The sequence below is a fragment of the Neofelis nebulosa genome, chromosome 7 (genome assembly GCF_028018385.1).
Source record: "Neofelis nebulosa isolate mNeoNeb1 chromosome 7, mNeoNeb1.pri, whole genome shotgun sequence".
Taxonomy (NCBI): domain Eukaryota; kingdom Metazoa; phylum Chordata; class Mammalia; order Carnivora; family Felidae; genus Neofelis; species Neofelis nebulosa.
The window spans coordinates 3,385,515-3,402,689 of NC_080788.1; the positions used below are offsets into that span (position 1 = coordinate 3,385,515).

A 17,175-nucleotide genomic window follows, 5' to 3' on the forward strand; every position below is an offset into this window, starting at 1 on the left:
TCCCTTCCCTTTGGACACTCGGTAAAAAGATGAGGTACAATACGATGAGGAAAGATGTGTGTGCGACCACAGAAGGTGCCAGATTTTCCCGTCACAATCACAAGTAATTGATGGCTACCAGCTGTGTCCACAGACTCCCTCACAGAGCAGAGCGATTTCTGTAACTTATTGTTTTCCAGATTTTCCTGCTGATTTTTGAATTTTTGTCTTAAGTTGCATATGGCATCATTGGCAAAACAGAACAGGACATATTTTTAGTTGGGCCTCCAGGATGACGGTTATTCAAAACAGTTTTTTAAAAATAGCTGGGTTTATGGAGAACCTCCCAGGTGACGAGTATGGAATTAGATACTTGGCCATCAATTTTTCACTTATCCTTGTGGCCATCTTGTGAATTAGATCGGTTTTATCTGCCAAAGTGGGGAAAAAAGCCAAGTGACTTTGCACAAGGTCCTTCCTCCAGAAGGAACAACCAGAAGGAAGGACCTCCACGTGTGTCTGACCCCACATCTAACTCTTTCTACTATGTCATACTTCACAAACACACCTTGGCACTTCAAGGCAGGACACGTGCATTTCTTTAAAAACGTGGGTTTTTGTCTTTGTGGGTTGTTTTTTTTTTTTGCATTGAGGTGTAATTCACATACAATCAAATGCTCAGAAATCAGGTGTGCTGTTTTATGAGTTTTCCCAATTGTATGTACATTTGTAACTGTGATCCAAAACAAGGCATAACACACTTCATCACCCAAAAAGGTTTCCTCTTGATTTAATCAGTGTTAATGATTAATTAGGTTATTTTAATCAATTATTTTAATCTGAATTTATTTTCATCAATTCCCCTCCCCCACCAGGCAATTACTAATTCATCTCCATCAGTATTCACTACTAGTGTCCCTGTTCTGGGACTTCATGCATGCAGTCTTTTGCATTTGGCTTCTTTTGCTGAGCATAACATTTCTGAGATTCACTCGTATTGATGTGCATATCAGTAGTCCCTTCTCTTTTATTGCTAAATAATATTCCAGTGTCTGAATATACCATGCTTTGTTTATCCATTCTCCTTGTCATGGTCATTATGAAGGGAAGGCTGCTATGAGCATTCTTGGGCACATTTTTTTGTGACCATGTCTTCACATTTCTTGCATAAATATCTGCGAGCGGAATTGCTGGGTCCAAGGTAGGTGTGTGGTTAGCTTTATCAGAAAGCACCAACACGGTTTTGCGGAGGGGTTGTACCAGATTACGTACTAACCACCAATGTATAAGAGTTTCGGCAGCTTCACATCCTTGCCAAAATCTGGCACTGTCGGTGTTTTTGTTTTCACTCTTCCAGTAGTGGTTTTAATTGTCATTTCCCTGTGTTTCCATGCCACTGTATATCTTCTTTTGTGAACCATCTGTGCAAGTGTTTTGCCCATTGTCTCTTTTGGGGGATGGGAGGGTTCATGATTATCTTGTAGGAGTTCTTTATATATTCTAGATAGGAATTCCTCATCAGACATACGTTCTGCCAATCTTTCTTCCCAATCTATGACTTATCCGTATTCTTAAAGGTGTCCTTGATGACCAGATTTTAATAATCTTGATGAGGTTCCAATTGATCGTTGTTTTTTGGTTTACGGTTAATGATTTTGGATACAAGAGCATTTGAAAAGATCACATTCACTCTCATGTAAGACTTCTCAATAGCTTTGTGTGTTTTAGGAATCAGCTCTAGAATTTTTTTAAATTGAAGTATAATTAACACAGTGTTACAGTAGTTTCAGGTGTACAATCTAGTGATTCAACAGTTCTGTACACTATTCAGTGCTCATGAAGATAAATGTACTCAATCTTCATCACCTATTTCACCCATCCCCTCACTCACCTCCCCTCTGGCCACCATCAGTTAGTTTTCTGTATTTAAGAGTGTTTTTTTAATCTCTTTTTTCCTTTGTTTATGTTTCTTAAATTCTATACGTGAGTGAGATCATATGGTTTTGTCTTTCTCTGACTTATTTCCCTTAGCGTTATACCCTCTAGCTCCATCCATGTTGTTGCAAGTGGCGAGATTTTGTGTTTTTTTATGGCTAATACTCCATTGTGTATATATACACCAAATCTTCTTTATCCATTCATCTACCGATGGACACTTGGATTGCTTCCCTATCTCGGCTATTGTTAAATAACGCCGCTATAAACACAGGGGTGCGTATACCTTTTCAAATTAGTGTTTTCATTTTCTTTGGCTAAATACCCAATAGTGGAATTACTAGGCCATCTGGTAGTTCTATTTTTAAGCTTTTGAGAAACCTCCATAGTGTTTTCCACAGCAGCTGCACCAATTTACCAATGTTCGCACCAATGGTGCCCAAGGGTTCCATTTTCTCCACATCCTCGCCAACACTTGCTGTTTTCTTGTCTTTTTGATCCTAGCTGTTCTGACAGGTATGAGGTGATATCTCATCATGGTTTTGATTTGCATTTCCCTAATAATGAGTGATGTTGAACATCTTCTCATATGTCTGTTGGCCATTTGTATGTCTTCCTTGGAAAAATGTCTGTTCAGGTCCTCTTCCCATTTTAGGCAGACTATAGGTTATTTTGATGTTGAGCTGCCTACGTTCTTCATGTATTTTGCATATTACCCCTTATCAGGTATGTCTCCTGTTCAGTAGGCTGTCTTTTGTTTTGGTGATTGTTTCCTTCCCTGTGCAGAAGCTTTTTCTCTTGATGTAGTTCAATTTGTTTATTTTTGCTTTGGTTTCCCTTTTCTGAGAATACACATCTAGGAAAATGTTTTTATGACCAATGTCAGAGATATTACTACCTGTGCTCTCTTCTAGGATTTTTATCATTTCAGGTCTCATATTTAGATCTTTAATCCATTTTGAGTTTATTTTTGTATATGCTGTTTACATATACAGCATGTATATGTATATGTATATGTATATGTATATGTATATGTATATGTATAAGTATATGTATATGTATATGTATATATAGTCCGGTTTCATCCTTTGTGTGTAAGGTACTGGCACATAAACAGACATCAGGATCAAAGGAGGACAGAATATACAATGAGGAAAAGATAGTCTCTTCAACAAATGGTGCTGGGAAAACAGGAATAAATTCTAGTCTTTACCTTGACCTTAAAAGCCCTGAATGATTTGGTCCTCAGCAACCCTCCAACTTCGTTTCATCCACCTTTTCCTCTGCCCCCAACCTGTGTCCACATCATGTGAGTTTTCTTTGTGTTTCTTTTCTTTTTAAAGTTTTTTTTAATGTTTATTTTTTGAGAGAGAAAAGAGCACGAGTGAGGGAGGGGCAGAGAGAGAGGGAGACACAGAATCCGAAGCAGGCTCCAGGCTCTGAGCTGTCAGCACTGAGCCCGACAAGGGGCTCGAACTCACGAACAGCGAGATCATGACCTGAGCCGAAGCTTGACACTTAACTGACTGAGCTGCCCAGGCATCCCTCTTTGTGTTTCCTGACCACATTAAGCTTGTTCCCAGTTAATGGTCTTTGCGCTCACTTCCCTCTGCGGGAGAGGCTCTTCCTTCATCCCTATGCATGAATGGCTCTATGTCATCATCTAGACCTGGGCTCAACTATCACCTCCTTGGGAGGCTGGTCCTGACTTTCTTCACCAAAATGGCCATGTGCAATTGCTGTGCTATCATCCTATTTTGTTTCCTTCATAGCACTCACCACAGAGAAATATCTTATGTGTGTGTTTCCTTGTTCGTCGTCCGCCTCCCTGACTAGAGCACCAACTCCACGGGGAGCTCTTCTGTCCTGTTCACCACCAGGACAGGGCACGTTATGTATTAGGTGCTCAACCAGTCTTCGTTAAATTAATAAATGAGTCTCTTTGAAGCGCTGAAGTAGGGATCCACCGAAGGGCTGGCATATTCCAGTTGGTGAATATGTGGATGTGTATTTGTGTATGTGTGTGTAGGTATGTGTGTGTAGCAGGTGGTCAAACGAGATAGGCGCCATTGGTTAGGCCAATGTTGAAATATTCCAAAGGCTTCAACTGTCCCAGTGGTTTCAGAATCATGATATCCAATTTTTAAAGTAATTGATTCGAGGGAGTTCCTTAGGCCCATGTGCCCTTCTGCATGGAACCCCATCTGCCTTTGCACCTCCCGTGCCTCTGCCTGGAATGCTGTCCTTCCTCTTCCCAGAACAAGCCCTGAGGCCTGTGTGAGGACTTGGTTGTCTCCTCCAGAGAGAGTCAGGGCCCCTTCCTCAGTGCTGCCAGTGGACCTGGCCATCCTTCTATTAGAGTACTTGTCACACCGCTTCAGAACACCTGTTCACATGACTGCCTCCCTCTTCAAACTGTGAGCTTCCCAGGGGCTAGGTCCTTTCTTTCCCCCAGCCTGGCAAGAGCTTTCCCGGGGGAAGAGTCCTCTTTCCCCCAGCACTGGGCAGACACTTGCAGAACGTTTCTGTAGACTGAATGTGTGTGTCTCCCCCAAACTCAGATGACAAACCCTAACATCCAATGTGATGGTCATAGGAGGGGGGGCCTACGGGAGGGGATGGGGTCATGAGGGAGGAGCCCCCATGATTGGGACTAGAGTCCTTATAAAAAAGACCCCAGGGAGCTTCTTCACTCCTCCTGCCATGGGAGGACACAGTGAAAAGATGGCTGTGAACCAGGAAGTCCTCACCAGACATCAGATCTGCGGGTGCCTTGATCTTGGACTTGCCGGCCTCCAGAACTGTAAGAAATAGATGTCTGTTGCTTATGAGCCACCCGGTCTGTGGTTTTTGTTATAGCAGCTCAAACAGACTAAGACAAATGTTGCATAAATGGATAATAGTGCATTTCCTAATGGTAGTAGTATTCCTGAAAGACGAGAAGAATATATAAATACTCCTGGAGAATGATGTCATAAATAACATGAATAACGTGAGCTGGCCTGTTTGATGGGTGGCCCAGCACTATTCCCTTCTTCCAGGCCCTTCCTGCATCCGAGAAGGTGGGAGCCTGGGAACTACATTCTTAGAATCCCTATGTACACAGTTATTCTTTGGGATACTTTCTGCAAAGGAGAGGCACTCGTTCAAGATTTAAAAGGGTGAAATGACGCAGCCAGTACTGTTCCTGTAGAAACTAAAGCATGAAGGATAACAGGAGCTTCTCTGTGTCCTTCTGTGATTTACCCATTTTTGAGCTACAAGACTCTGAGATCATCAGTACTGGTCTTCTGTGCTTTCGGAATTTCTGACTTTCTTAACCCTTCCTCTCTCTCTTGGCCTCCTGAAGAGTTTTGCAAGCTTGGAATACTGAGATCAGGTTCTCCTGACCGAACACCGATGCCTAACAAAGTTAGTAAGTCTAGGGAAGAATTTATAAAAAGAGAAGAACGAAGGAATCATTTCCAGAATTCCTAGCAAATCTCCCCTCTGTGAATATTTTACCAAGTTGGCCACCGTTTAGAAACTGGAAAACCAACACCTGTTTTATCACAAATAACGATGCACATTTGGGACATGAGCCCCGCGGGCTTCCTCGGGAGCGATTTCTTTTTCAAAACTGTTTCGATATGGAAGGAACGAGTTGAGCTACAGAAGCCTGAGGGCAAGGGAAAAGCCGGCCAAGTGCCTAGGAATAATTTTACTTATCGAGAAGGGCAAGATACGGAGCCTCCTGTAGCTAAATCCTTTTCCTCGCACATGCCTCTCGAATGGCAAATCCTCAAGAAGTCAAAATCTCCGACCTGAAGGTAGGGCTTCTCCTGTTGGGTCACTGCTGCTGGTTTCTGTGTCAGATGCCTGGAGCCTATGCTTTTTCTGGTCCTTGGGAAATCCACTTTTACTGTCCAACCGTCTTTGTTCTGAAAGAGAGAAAGAAGGAGTACTTGTTTACCAGTTAAACATTATCTGCCTCTTACTCCAGCTCGGGTGTTCTTAAAGAAGACAGCCGCTAGGAAGTCAGCTCCTGCCGATGAAATGTTCTGTCCCGGATGTTCAGGCCCACACAAATCTGGGGGTTCTGTGGGGGTGTGTGGGGTGCTATCGGTGTTCAGTTAGAACAGCTGTGCTAAAACGTGGTGTCTGCATGTTTTCAGGGTTTATAGCCTAAGACGATGGAAAAAATGGAGTCCCCCTAATGCCGAAAGGGGCTGGAAGAAGCATCTAAGAACAGCAAAACCCCTCCTCTTAAGGGACACCTCAGCAGCAGGAGAATGGGTGACGTTTTATAGGGGACTTCACATGGGGGAGATGGCCTTTCTGAAAGGCAGTGAAACTCGAGCATGAGGGCAGGGTGGCAGAGGGACGCCATGTATTGGCAATGTAAGATGTTCTTGATTCCTCAGCTAAGTCATGAGCTGCTTGGCAGGAGGAACCCCTAAGGGAAGAGGTGTGCAGGGCGGAGCTGAGGCAGCCATGCAGGTTCAGGAGTGGAGAGGAGCAGAAGTGAGGGATAAGGCTGGCGCTTCTCAGAGCATGGGGAACGCATTCAGCAATCAGGCAGGCTGGTCAAGCCCATCGGTTGAGAATCTTCCATTCCAAGATCCAAGAAGACCACAGAGGTCTTTGGGAAGGGCCACAGGGAGGTACACCAGTGCCTTCCTGATCAGCACGGCCAGTCCAAGAGGGGTAGTATGAAGAATGCTCAAAGAGAAGGCTATAGGGGCGCCTGGGTGGCTCAGTCAGTTAAGCGTCCGACTTCAGCCAAGGCCATGATCTCACGGTCCATGAGTTTGAGACCCACGTCGGGCTCTGTGATGACAGTTCAGAACATGGAAGCAGGTTCTCTGTCTCCATCTGCCCCTCCCCTGCTTGAATTCTATGCCTCTCAAAAATAAATAAATATTAGGAAATCTAAAAAAAATAAAATAAAAGAGAAGGATATATATTTGGGCTTTAGGAAAACTTCCTGTGAGTTTCTTGGGTCTCCTCATGTATGTACCAGGATTAAAAATGACCGCCGCCCCCCAAAAAAAAGAAAGAAAAAAAAATGACTGCCCCAACCCTGTGCTACTGTGTCAGAGGAGTGACTGAACATCCAGTGCTTCGTGCCCGACAGTGGTTCCAATCCCCACATGGGCACCTCCCACCTATTATGACCCTGGACTCCTCGAACTGCCAACGAGAAAAACCATGCAGGAGGTTCTTTCCCATCATCCTCTTGGTTCAGCAGTGGAACCTGTTGTGATCTCATACCATGTCCACCAATGACTCAATTCCATTCATTTGTGCAACACGTATTTAGCACTTACGACACCTGTGGTAGGTGCTGGAGCTACAGACAGGATTATCGAATGATCCCTAAAGTCCATCTGACTGACTTCTGTGAGCAACTCTCACTTGGTTCCAAGCCCTGGCAGGAGAGAGGAGTATTATTCATTGAGTCCTAAAACCTCAACAGTTTAAATTTTTTTATTTTTATTTATTTATTTATTTATTTATTTATTTATTTATTTATTTATTTATTTTTGAGACAGAGAGAGACAGAGCATGAACAGGGGAGGGTCAGAGAGAGAGGGAGACACAGAATCTGAAGCAGGAAGCAGGCTCCAGGCCCTGAGCTGTGGGCACGGAGCCTGACGCGGGGCTCGGACTCACGGACCGCGAGATCATGACCTGAGCTGAAGTCGGACGCTTCACCGACTGAGCCACCCAGGCTCCCCTAAATGTTTGTTTATTTTTGAGAGACAGAGTGTGAGCAGGGGAGGGGAAGAGAGAGAGAGGGAGACGCAGAATCTGAAGCAGGCTCCAGGCTCTGAGCTGTCAGCACAGAGCCCGACACGGGGCTCGGACTCACGAACCGCGAGATCATGACCTGAGCTCGAGTCAGTGCTAAACCAATGGAGCTACTCAGGTGTCCCGGATCTCAACAACTTAAAGCCCATTTTGGTGACAAGAATTTGTTGAACTCCAAATATATATTTTTAATTTATTTATTTAAACTCAAAGTAGATGACATACAGTGTAGTATTTGTTTCGGGAGAAGAACCCAGTGGCTCCTCGCTTCCATCCAACACCCAGTGCTCCTCCCAACAAGTGCCCTCCTCAATGCCCATCCCCCTTCTAGCCCATCCCCCACCCACCTCCTCTCCAGCAGCCCTCCGTTTGTTCTCTGTCTTTAAAGGTCTCTTATGGGGGCGCCTGGGTGGCTCAGTCGGTTGAGTGGCTGACTTCAGCTCAGGTCATGATCTCACGGTCTGTGAGTTCAAGCCCCGCGTCGGGCTCTGTGCTGACAGCTCGGAGCCTGGAGCCTGCTTCGGATTCTGTGTCTCCCTCTCTCTCTGACCCTCCCCCGTTCATGCTCTGTCTCTGTCTCAAAAATAAATAAACGTTAAAAAAAAAAATTTAAAGGTCTCTTATGGTTTGCTTCCCCCTCTGTCTGTATCTTGTTTTTCCTTCCGTTACTCGGAGATCAAAAAGAATGCAATCATGCCATTTGCAACAACGTGTATTATGCTGAGTGAAATAAGTCGGTCAGAGAAAGACAAATACCACGATTCAACTCCCATGTGGAATTTGAGAAACAAAAGAGATGAACGCAGGGGAAGGGAATGAACTCCAGATATCATCCCCAATTGTCATCCTGTGTCGAGGGGCGCGTTGTGATGAGCATCTCCAAATTACAACATGCACCCCATGGTAAGGTGTCTTAAGACTCAAGTGATCCGTATTTACTGAGAACCTACTGTGCGCCCCCAGACTATATTATATCCTCAGGGCTGCAAAGATAAGATATCAGACATGGTCTCTATCATGAAAGGACCTGCAATTTAATTGAGGAAACGTAAATGAAAGAGGAAACAGTTGGAGAGCAACGTGTGTTAGGACTTAATCAGATACCAAACGGTAAGACCAGGCAAAAGAGGTCAAATGAAATCAGAGTCACGCAGGAGACAGGAATCCCTGTGTAAGTGACAGAAGTTGGCCCTGCATCTATCCAGTGAGAAAGGCAGTGACGGACACCTCTTCCTGGGAGAGCAGTGCTCCCGGAAGCCGTACTTCCAGGGAAACCACGTGTGGGTGGGGGGTTCCATCGGATCATGGCGCAGGAAACCACACCGACTAGAACGGAGCTCGCTGCTGGCCTGGAAGGGGAGTCGGGTCAGCAGATGAGCAAATACACAGGCAGAACGTGAAGGGTCTGGATTCTGGGCAGAAAACTGTGTGCCACGGTAGGCTCTTGGGCAGAGAAGTAGCAGCAGGAAAGTGACAGCCTTCTAAGAGAAGAACTGTAAGACAAAGTGCCAGATGCAGTGAGCAGCGTGTGAGCGGGCGGAGGCAAGCCAGGGTTAACGTCCATCCCGTTTACTCCGCGACTCCAGGACGGAAGAAACCGGGCCCTGCTCTGTACGTATGACAGGAAGCACTTGAACCGGAAGCACCCGACACTTACCCAGCAGGTGGAGTGTAGATGCTGCCGTAGCTTTTCCTAGAGCATTGGTGGCTGTGCAGACATAGGTTCCTTCATTTTCAAGGGAAACGTTCTGCAACAACAGGGATCCATTGAAAAGCAAGGAAATATTGTCACTCAGAGGTCCTCCTCTCTTCAACCAAGTTATATTAGGCTGAGGGACACCTTTGGAATAAAAACAAATATGACAAAAAGCAAATTCCTTTAAGAATAGGGCCACAGAACCACAGGACAGATACCGTTTAGCATTCTGACCGCACGGCAGCGAACGGGCTGAATTACATAAAGTACGAGAGATGGCTATTTATTTCTAGGTCTGGAGAGATGGCTATTTATTTCTAGGTCCGGAGCTCCTCCATGGCAGGGAGGGGGCTCCTGTTAAAGCAAAGGGCTTTGGGCTACTGTGTACCTGACTGGTTTATGGATGCGACTCAATGGGAGCCGAAGAGGGCGGGATTGCTCTGTATCAGGAAAGGAAAGAAATGTGACGGTGAGTGGGGTGGTGGGAGAAGAGGGGTTGGTGGAGCTGGAGGTAGAGACAGAGAGAGACATTCCCAGGGGTGGGTTAACACAGAGGAGTCTCCAGAAAACAAAAATACTAATGTGAATCTTTAAGTTGTTTGCTGCACGCAGCCAACAAAATGCTCCTCCTTTAGAAAAAAAATATGAAATCTTTAGGGAGGGGTGCCTGGGCGGCTCAGTCGGTTAAGCGCCCAACTTCAGCTCATGATCTCACGGTTCGTGGGATCGAGCCCCGCGTCAGGCTCTGTGCTGATGGCTCAGAGCCTGGAGCCTGCTTCGGATTCTGTGTCTCCCTCTCTCTCTGCCCCTCCCCTGCTCATATATGTGTGTGTGTGTGTGTGTGTGTGTGTGTGTGCGCGCGCGCTCTCTCTCTCTCTCTGTCAAAAATAAATAAACATTTAAAAAAATTAAAAAAAAAGAAAAGGTAATCTGTACAACTGTTTCTTGAAATCTCTAAGGCACATTTATGGCCTAACATACAATCATTTCATTGTTGTTGTGTTTTTTTTTTTTTTTTGGCAAATGTTCTATGCATACTTGAAAAGAAAGTATGGTATTTCTTTTTAGGGTGTAAAGTTCAAATATTTACAATAATGAAATTTTATCATCTTCTTTTAGTATGTGTCCTTATTAACCTGCTTCTCCTTGAGAGCTCACGTCCAGAAAAAGCACTCCCGTCTACTATATTTACCACATTTTTTATGTTTTCCCCATTTTTGTTGTTGTGTATTATATCTTATCCAGCACATGACAGTTCATGTTGACTCCATGTTACTGGGGATTCTACTTTTTTTTTTAAATGGATGTCTTTTTATCCTTTTTTAGGGTCTTAAATCCTATCTTGTCTGATTTTACTATTATGACTCTTGGTTATTTTGTTTTCTTCTACCTAATATACTTTTGTCCAATTTTTACAACTTTCTGTATGATTCTATTCCAGCAATGTCTCGTGTAAATGTATATCATTAGGTTTTATTTGGAAACCCAATCTAAGAGCCTTTGCAGCATTAACCCTATTAGCAATTTATTGTGATTACACATATGTTTAGGTTTACATTGTCATTGTTCTAGACCTTCTGATTTTATGGGCCTTTGACTTTTGCTTATCCTTTCTTTGTTCCCTTTTGTCTTGTAAAGTGGAAACTAAACGCTGTGTTTAAAGTTCCAATAATGTTACAATTTACTTAAAAAAAAAAAAAACTAGTTGGCATTAATTTGACCAGATCTTCCAACATTACAATCACATTGATCCTTGAATCTCATAATCCCCCTTTCTGGGAATTAATGCTATCAACATACCTGCATAAAAAATGCTGTATTTATGCAGTTATATAAAAGCAAAAGATTGGAAACAAGTCACATACCCAACAGGGACCCATTAACTAACTTGTAGTACATCAGTGTAATGAAATATTGACATACGCAAAATTACCGAAAGAACAAAAAACAGTCAACCAATAATATACCCAGCAAAAAATGTCCTTTGGAAATGAAAGAAAAATAAAGACTTTTCCAGACAAATGAAAGTCGAGTGAGTTCATCATCATCAGACCTGCCTCATAAAAAATGCTGGAGAGTTCTGCAAGTTGAAATGAAAGGACACAAAACAAAAACACAAAAGCATATGAAAGTATAAACTCACCAGAAAAGCTAAATGTATACACAAATACAGAACACTCTAATACTGTCATGGGTCTGTATAAATCACTCTTAACTCCAATATAAAAGTTAAAAGACAAAAAGAATGGTGTAAGAAAGTGGTCTAGTTTCATTCTTCTGCATGTTGCTGTCCAGTTCTCCCAGCACCATTTGTTAAAGAGATGTCTTTTTTCCATTGGACATTCTTTCCTGCTTTGTCAAAGATTAGCTGGCCATACTTTTGTGGGTCCAATTCTGGAGTCTCTGTTCTATTCCATTGGCCTCTGTGTCTGTTTTTGAGCCAATACCATGCTGTCTTGATGATGACAGCTTTGTAGTAGAGGCTAAAGTCTGGGATTGTGATGCCTCCCGCTTTGGTCTTCTTCAATATTACTTTGGCTATTCGGGGCCTTTTGTGGTTCCATATGAATTTTAGGATTGCTTGTTCTAGCTTTGAGAAGAATGCTGGTGCAATTTTGATTGGGATTGCATTGAATGTGTAGATAGCTTTGGGTAGTATTGACATTTTGACAATATTTATTCTTCCAACCCATGAGCACAGAATGTTTTTCCATTTCTTTGTATCTTCTTCAATTTCCTTCATAAGCTTTCTATAGTTTTCAGCATACAGATCTTTTACATCTTTGGTTAGGTTTATTCCTAGGTATTTTATGCTTCTTGGTGCAATTGTGAATGGGATCAGTTTCTTTATTTGTCTTTCTGTTGCTTCATTATTAGTGTATAAGAATACAACTGATTTCTGTACATTGATTTTGTATCCTGCGACTTTGCTGAATTCATGTACCAGTTCTAGCAGACGTTTGGTGGAGTCTATCGGGTATTCCATGTATGATATCATGTCATCTGCAAAAAGTGAAAGCTTGACTTCATCTTTGCCAATTTTGATGCCTTTGATTTCCTTTTGTTGTCTGATTGCTGATGCTAGCACTTCCAACACTATGTTAAACAACAGCGGTGAGAGTGGACATGCCTGTCGCGTTCCTGATCTCAGGGGGAAAGCTCTCAGTTTTTCCCCATTGAGGATGATATTAGCTGTGGGCTTTTAATAAATGGCTTTTATGATGTTTAAGTATGTTCCTTCTATCCCGACTTTCTCGAGGGTTTTTATTAAGAAAGGATGCTGAATTTTGTCAAATGCTTTTTCTGTATTAATAGACAGGATCATATGGTTCTTATCTTTTCTTTTATTAATGTGATATCTCACACTGATTGATTTGTGAATATTGAACCAGCCCTGCAGCCCAGGAATGAATCCCACTTGATCATGGTGAATAATTATTTTTATATGCTGTTGAATGTATTAGGTGAATATAAGAATATAATAAAGATGTACTTATTTTGTGATACTCTGGGATATTTTAAATAAATAGATTATTAAAAGCAAAAGAAATAAAAGACAAAAAGAAGTAAGACTTCGAATATGAAAATTTGTTAAGAATACTCAATGTAGGGGCGCCTGGGTGGCTCAGTTGGTTAAGCGGCCGACTTCGGCTCAGGTCATGATCTCGTGGTCCGTGGGTTCGAGCCCCACGTCGGGCTCTATGCTGACAGCTCGGAGCCTGGAGCCTGTTTCAGATTCTGTGTCCCCCTCTCTCTGACCCTCCCCTGTTCATGCTCTGTCTCTGTCTGTCTCGAAAATAAATAAACGTTAAAAAAAATTTTTTTTAAAAGAATACTCAATGTAAAAACATGTAAAGTGTGACATCAGTAACATAAAGTAGGAAGACAGAGAGGTAAAAGTGTAGAGTTTTTTGTATTAGATTGAAATTATATTGTTATCACCTTAAAATAATCAATTATAACTATTAGATGTTTTATGTAACCCCTCACAGTAATCACACACCAAATATACCTTTAGTAGATACACAAAAGAAAAAGAAAAGAAAAATGAAAAGCAAAGCATGCCAGTATTAATAAATCAGCAAATCATAAAGGAAGTTGGACATAGAGGAAAAGAGAGACAAAAGAACCACAAATAAGACAGAAAAACAATTAACAAAATGGCAATTCTAAGTCCTTACCTATCAATAATTACTTTAAATGTAAATGGATTAAACTCTTCAACCAAAAGGCACAGTGGCTGAATTGATTTAAAGAGAAGCTCTAACCATATGCTGCCTGAAAGAGACTCTCTTTAGAATTACAGATACACATTGACTGAAAGTGAAGGAATGGAAAAAGATATTCCATGTAAATGGTAACCGAATGAGAGCAGGGTGTCTGTACTTATATTAGACAACATTAAGTCAAAAACTGCTATAAGATACAAAGGTCAGTATATAGTGATAACAGGGTCAATTCATCAGGAAGCTATAATAACTACAAATATTTATGCATCCAATATCAGAGCACCTAAATATGCAAGGCAAACATTGACAGATCTGTAAAGAGAAATAGATAGCAATACAGTAATAGTAGAGGACTTCAATATCCCACTTTCAACAATGGATAGGATTTCCAGACAGAAAATTAACAAGGAAACAGTAGACTTGAACTACACTATTAAGCAAATGGACCTATCAGAAAGACACAGAGTATTCCACCCAACAATAGCAGAATATACATTCTTCTCAAGTGTACATGAAACATTCTTCAAGACAGATCACATGTTAGGCCAGAATACAAGTCTTAACAAATTTAAGAAGATTGAAACCACACCAAGTATCTTTTCTAACCACGCTGGAAAAAAACTAGGAATTGGTACCAGAAGGAGAATTGGAAAATTCAAACATGTGGAAATTAACCCAGATGCTCTTGAGCAACCATTGTCAAAGAAGAAATCAAAAGGGAAATTAGAAAATACCTAATATGAAAGAAAATAAACATAGGACTAACAAAATCTGTGGGATGCAAGAAAAGCAGTAGTAGGAAGGAAGTTTATAGCAATAAATGCCTGCATTACAAAAGAAGAAAGATCTGGGGCACCCGGGTGGCTCAGTCAGTTAAGCATTCGACTTAAGCTCAGGCCGTGATCTCGCTGTTTTTGAGTTCAAGCCCCATGTTGGACTCTGTGCTGACAGCTCAGAGCCTGGAGCCTGCTTTGGATTCTGTCTCCCTCTCTTTCTACCCCTTCCCTGTTTGCACGTGCTCTCTCTCAATAATAAATAAACATTAAAAAATTTTTAAAAAGAAGAAATATCTCAAACTACCTAACTTTATCCTTCAAGGACCTAGAAAAAGAACAACAAACTAAGCCCAACATTAGCAGAAGGAAGATAAAAAAACACAGGCATTGGAGCACAAGTAGGCAAAATAAGGAATAGAAAACCAATAGAAAATATTAACAAAAATAAGAGTTGTTTTGAAAAAAGAAAGTAAGCTGACAAACCCTTATCCATCCTTACTAAAAATAATAAAAGGGTTCAAATAAGTAAGATAAAAAATGAAAAAGGAGACATGAAAACTGATGACACAGAAACCAAAAGGATCACAAATTATTCATAATTTGAATAATTATACACCAAACCTAGAGGAAATGATACATTCATAGAAACATACAAACTACCAAGACTGAATCATGAAGAAACAGACAACTTCAACAGGTGTGAATAATGTATAAGGAAACTGAATCAGTAATCTGAGGCCTCCCAACAAACAAAAGTCTAAGACCAGATGGCTTCACTGATGAATTATACCAAACCGTTAAAGAAGATTTAATACAATCCTTCCAAATTCTTCTGAAACATTTAAGAGGAAGAAACACTTCTTTTTTAATGTTTATTTTTTATTTTTTAGTGGGGGAGAAAGAGAGGGGGACAAAGGATCTGAAGTAGGCTCTGCGCTGACAGCAGAGAACCCAATGCAGGGCTCAAACTCACAAACTGTGAGATCACGACCTGAGCCGAAGGTGGACACTCAACCAATTGAGTCACCCAGGTGCCCCTAGGAAGAAACACTTCTAAACTCATTTTATGAGGCCAACATTGCCCTGATACCAAAGGCAGACAAAAACACTACAAGAAAAGAAAACTACAGGCCAACATTCCTGATGAACACAGATGTAAAAATCTTCAAAAAAATACCAGCAAACTGAATTCAATAACACATTAAAAGGATCTTATAACATCACCAAGCGGGATTTATCCCTGAGATACATGCAACTTAATTAATGTGATACAGATCGTATGAACAGAATGAAGGATAAAAAATGCATAATCATCTCAATAAATGCAGAAAAAGTATTCAGCAAAATCTAACACTCTTTTCATGGTAAAACACCTCAACAAATTATATATTGCAGGAACTTACTTCAACATAATAAAATCCATATATGATAAGGTCATAGCTTATCCCCTTATCATATTCAATGATGAAAAAGTGAAAGCTTTTCCTCTAAGATCAGAAAGAAAAACAAATATGCCCACTCTTGAAACCTATATTCAAAATGGTTCTGGGAGTCCTACTCAGAGTGCTTAGGCAAGAGGAAGAAATTAAAGGCATTGGGTCGGAAGAAAGTAAAGTTATTTCTGCTTTCAGATGACATAACCTTTTATGTAAAAAACCCTAAAGACTACACACACACACACCCCAAATAAACAAAATCAGTAAGGTTGAAGGGTACAAAATTAACATACAAAAATTAGTTGCATTTCTGTACACTAACAATGAAATATCTAAAAAGGAAATGAAGAAAATAATCTCATTTATAATAGCATCAGAAAGAATACAAACTTAGAAATAAACTTAACATAGAAGGCGGAAGATGTACACAGAGATAAGTACAAAGCATCCATGCAAATAAGTAAAGAAGATACAAATAAATGGAAAGGCATCCCATTTTCATGGACAGGAAGACTTAATATTTAAAACTTCCATACTACACAAAGCAATCTACAGGTTCGATGCTATACCCATCAAAATTCCAATGGCATTTTTTTTTTACAGAAATAGAGAAAACAATCCTAAAATTCATATGGAACCAATGAAGGCACCAAAGAGCCAAAGCAATATTAAGAGAAAAAGAACAAAGCTAAAGGTATCACACTTCCTGATTTCAAAATATATTACAAAGCTATAGCAATCAAAACAGAATGGTACTGGCATTAAAAACAGGGACATAGTGGGGTGCCTGGGTGGCTCAGTCGGTTAAGCATCCGACTTAAGCTCAGGTCACGATCTCACGGTCCGTGAGTTCAAGACCCGCGTCGGGCTCTGGGCTGATGGCTCAGAGCCTGGAGCATGCTTCTGATTCTGTGTCTCCCTCTCTCTCTGCCCCTCCCCCATTCATGCTCTGTCTCTCTCTGTCTCAAAAATAAATGTTAAAAAAAAAATTTAAAAAAAAAAACAGGGACATAGGGGTGCCTGAGGTGGCTCAGACAGTTGAGCATCTGACTTTGGCTCAGGTCATGATCTCACAGTACGTGGATTTGAGCCCCACATTGGGCTTTGCATGGCAGCAAAGAGCCTGCTTCAGATCTGTCTCTCTTTTTCTGTCCCTCCCTCACTTACCCTCTCTCTCTCTCAATAATAAATAAACATTAAAATTTTTTAAAAAACTAACAGGCACATAGACCAATGTAACAGAATAAAGAGCCCAGAATTAGACCCATGCAAATATGGCCAACTGATCACAAAAAAGGAGTATACAAGTTAAGTTTTGGAGGTGACGGATA

At 41.4% G+C, this 17,175-nt stretch overlaps 1 protein-coding gene across 2 annotated transcripts in view; it reads right to left on the minus strand.

The window, feature by feature from the left end:
• The window catches only part of ADAMTSL3 (ADAMTS like 3), a 357,244-nt gene that overhangs the window by 19,078 nt on the left and 320,991 nt on the right, over window positions 1-17,175 (minus strand). For both annotated transcript variants that reach the window (XM_058736402.1, XM_058736403.1), the window contains 2 exons: window positions 9,365-9,547; window positions 5,718-5,834 (listed from right to left, as the gene is read on the minus strand). In XM_058736402.1, coding sequence (XP_058592385.1) covers window positions 5,718-5,834; window positions 9,365-9,547 — 300 coding nt within the window. The remainder of the gene's footprint in view (window positions 1-5,717; window positions 5,835-9,364; window positions 9,548-17,175) is intronic.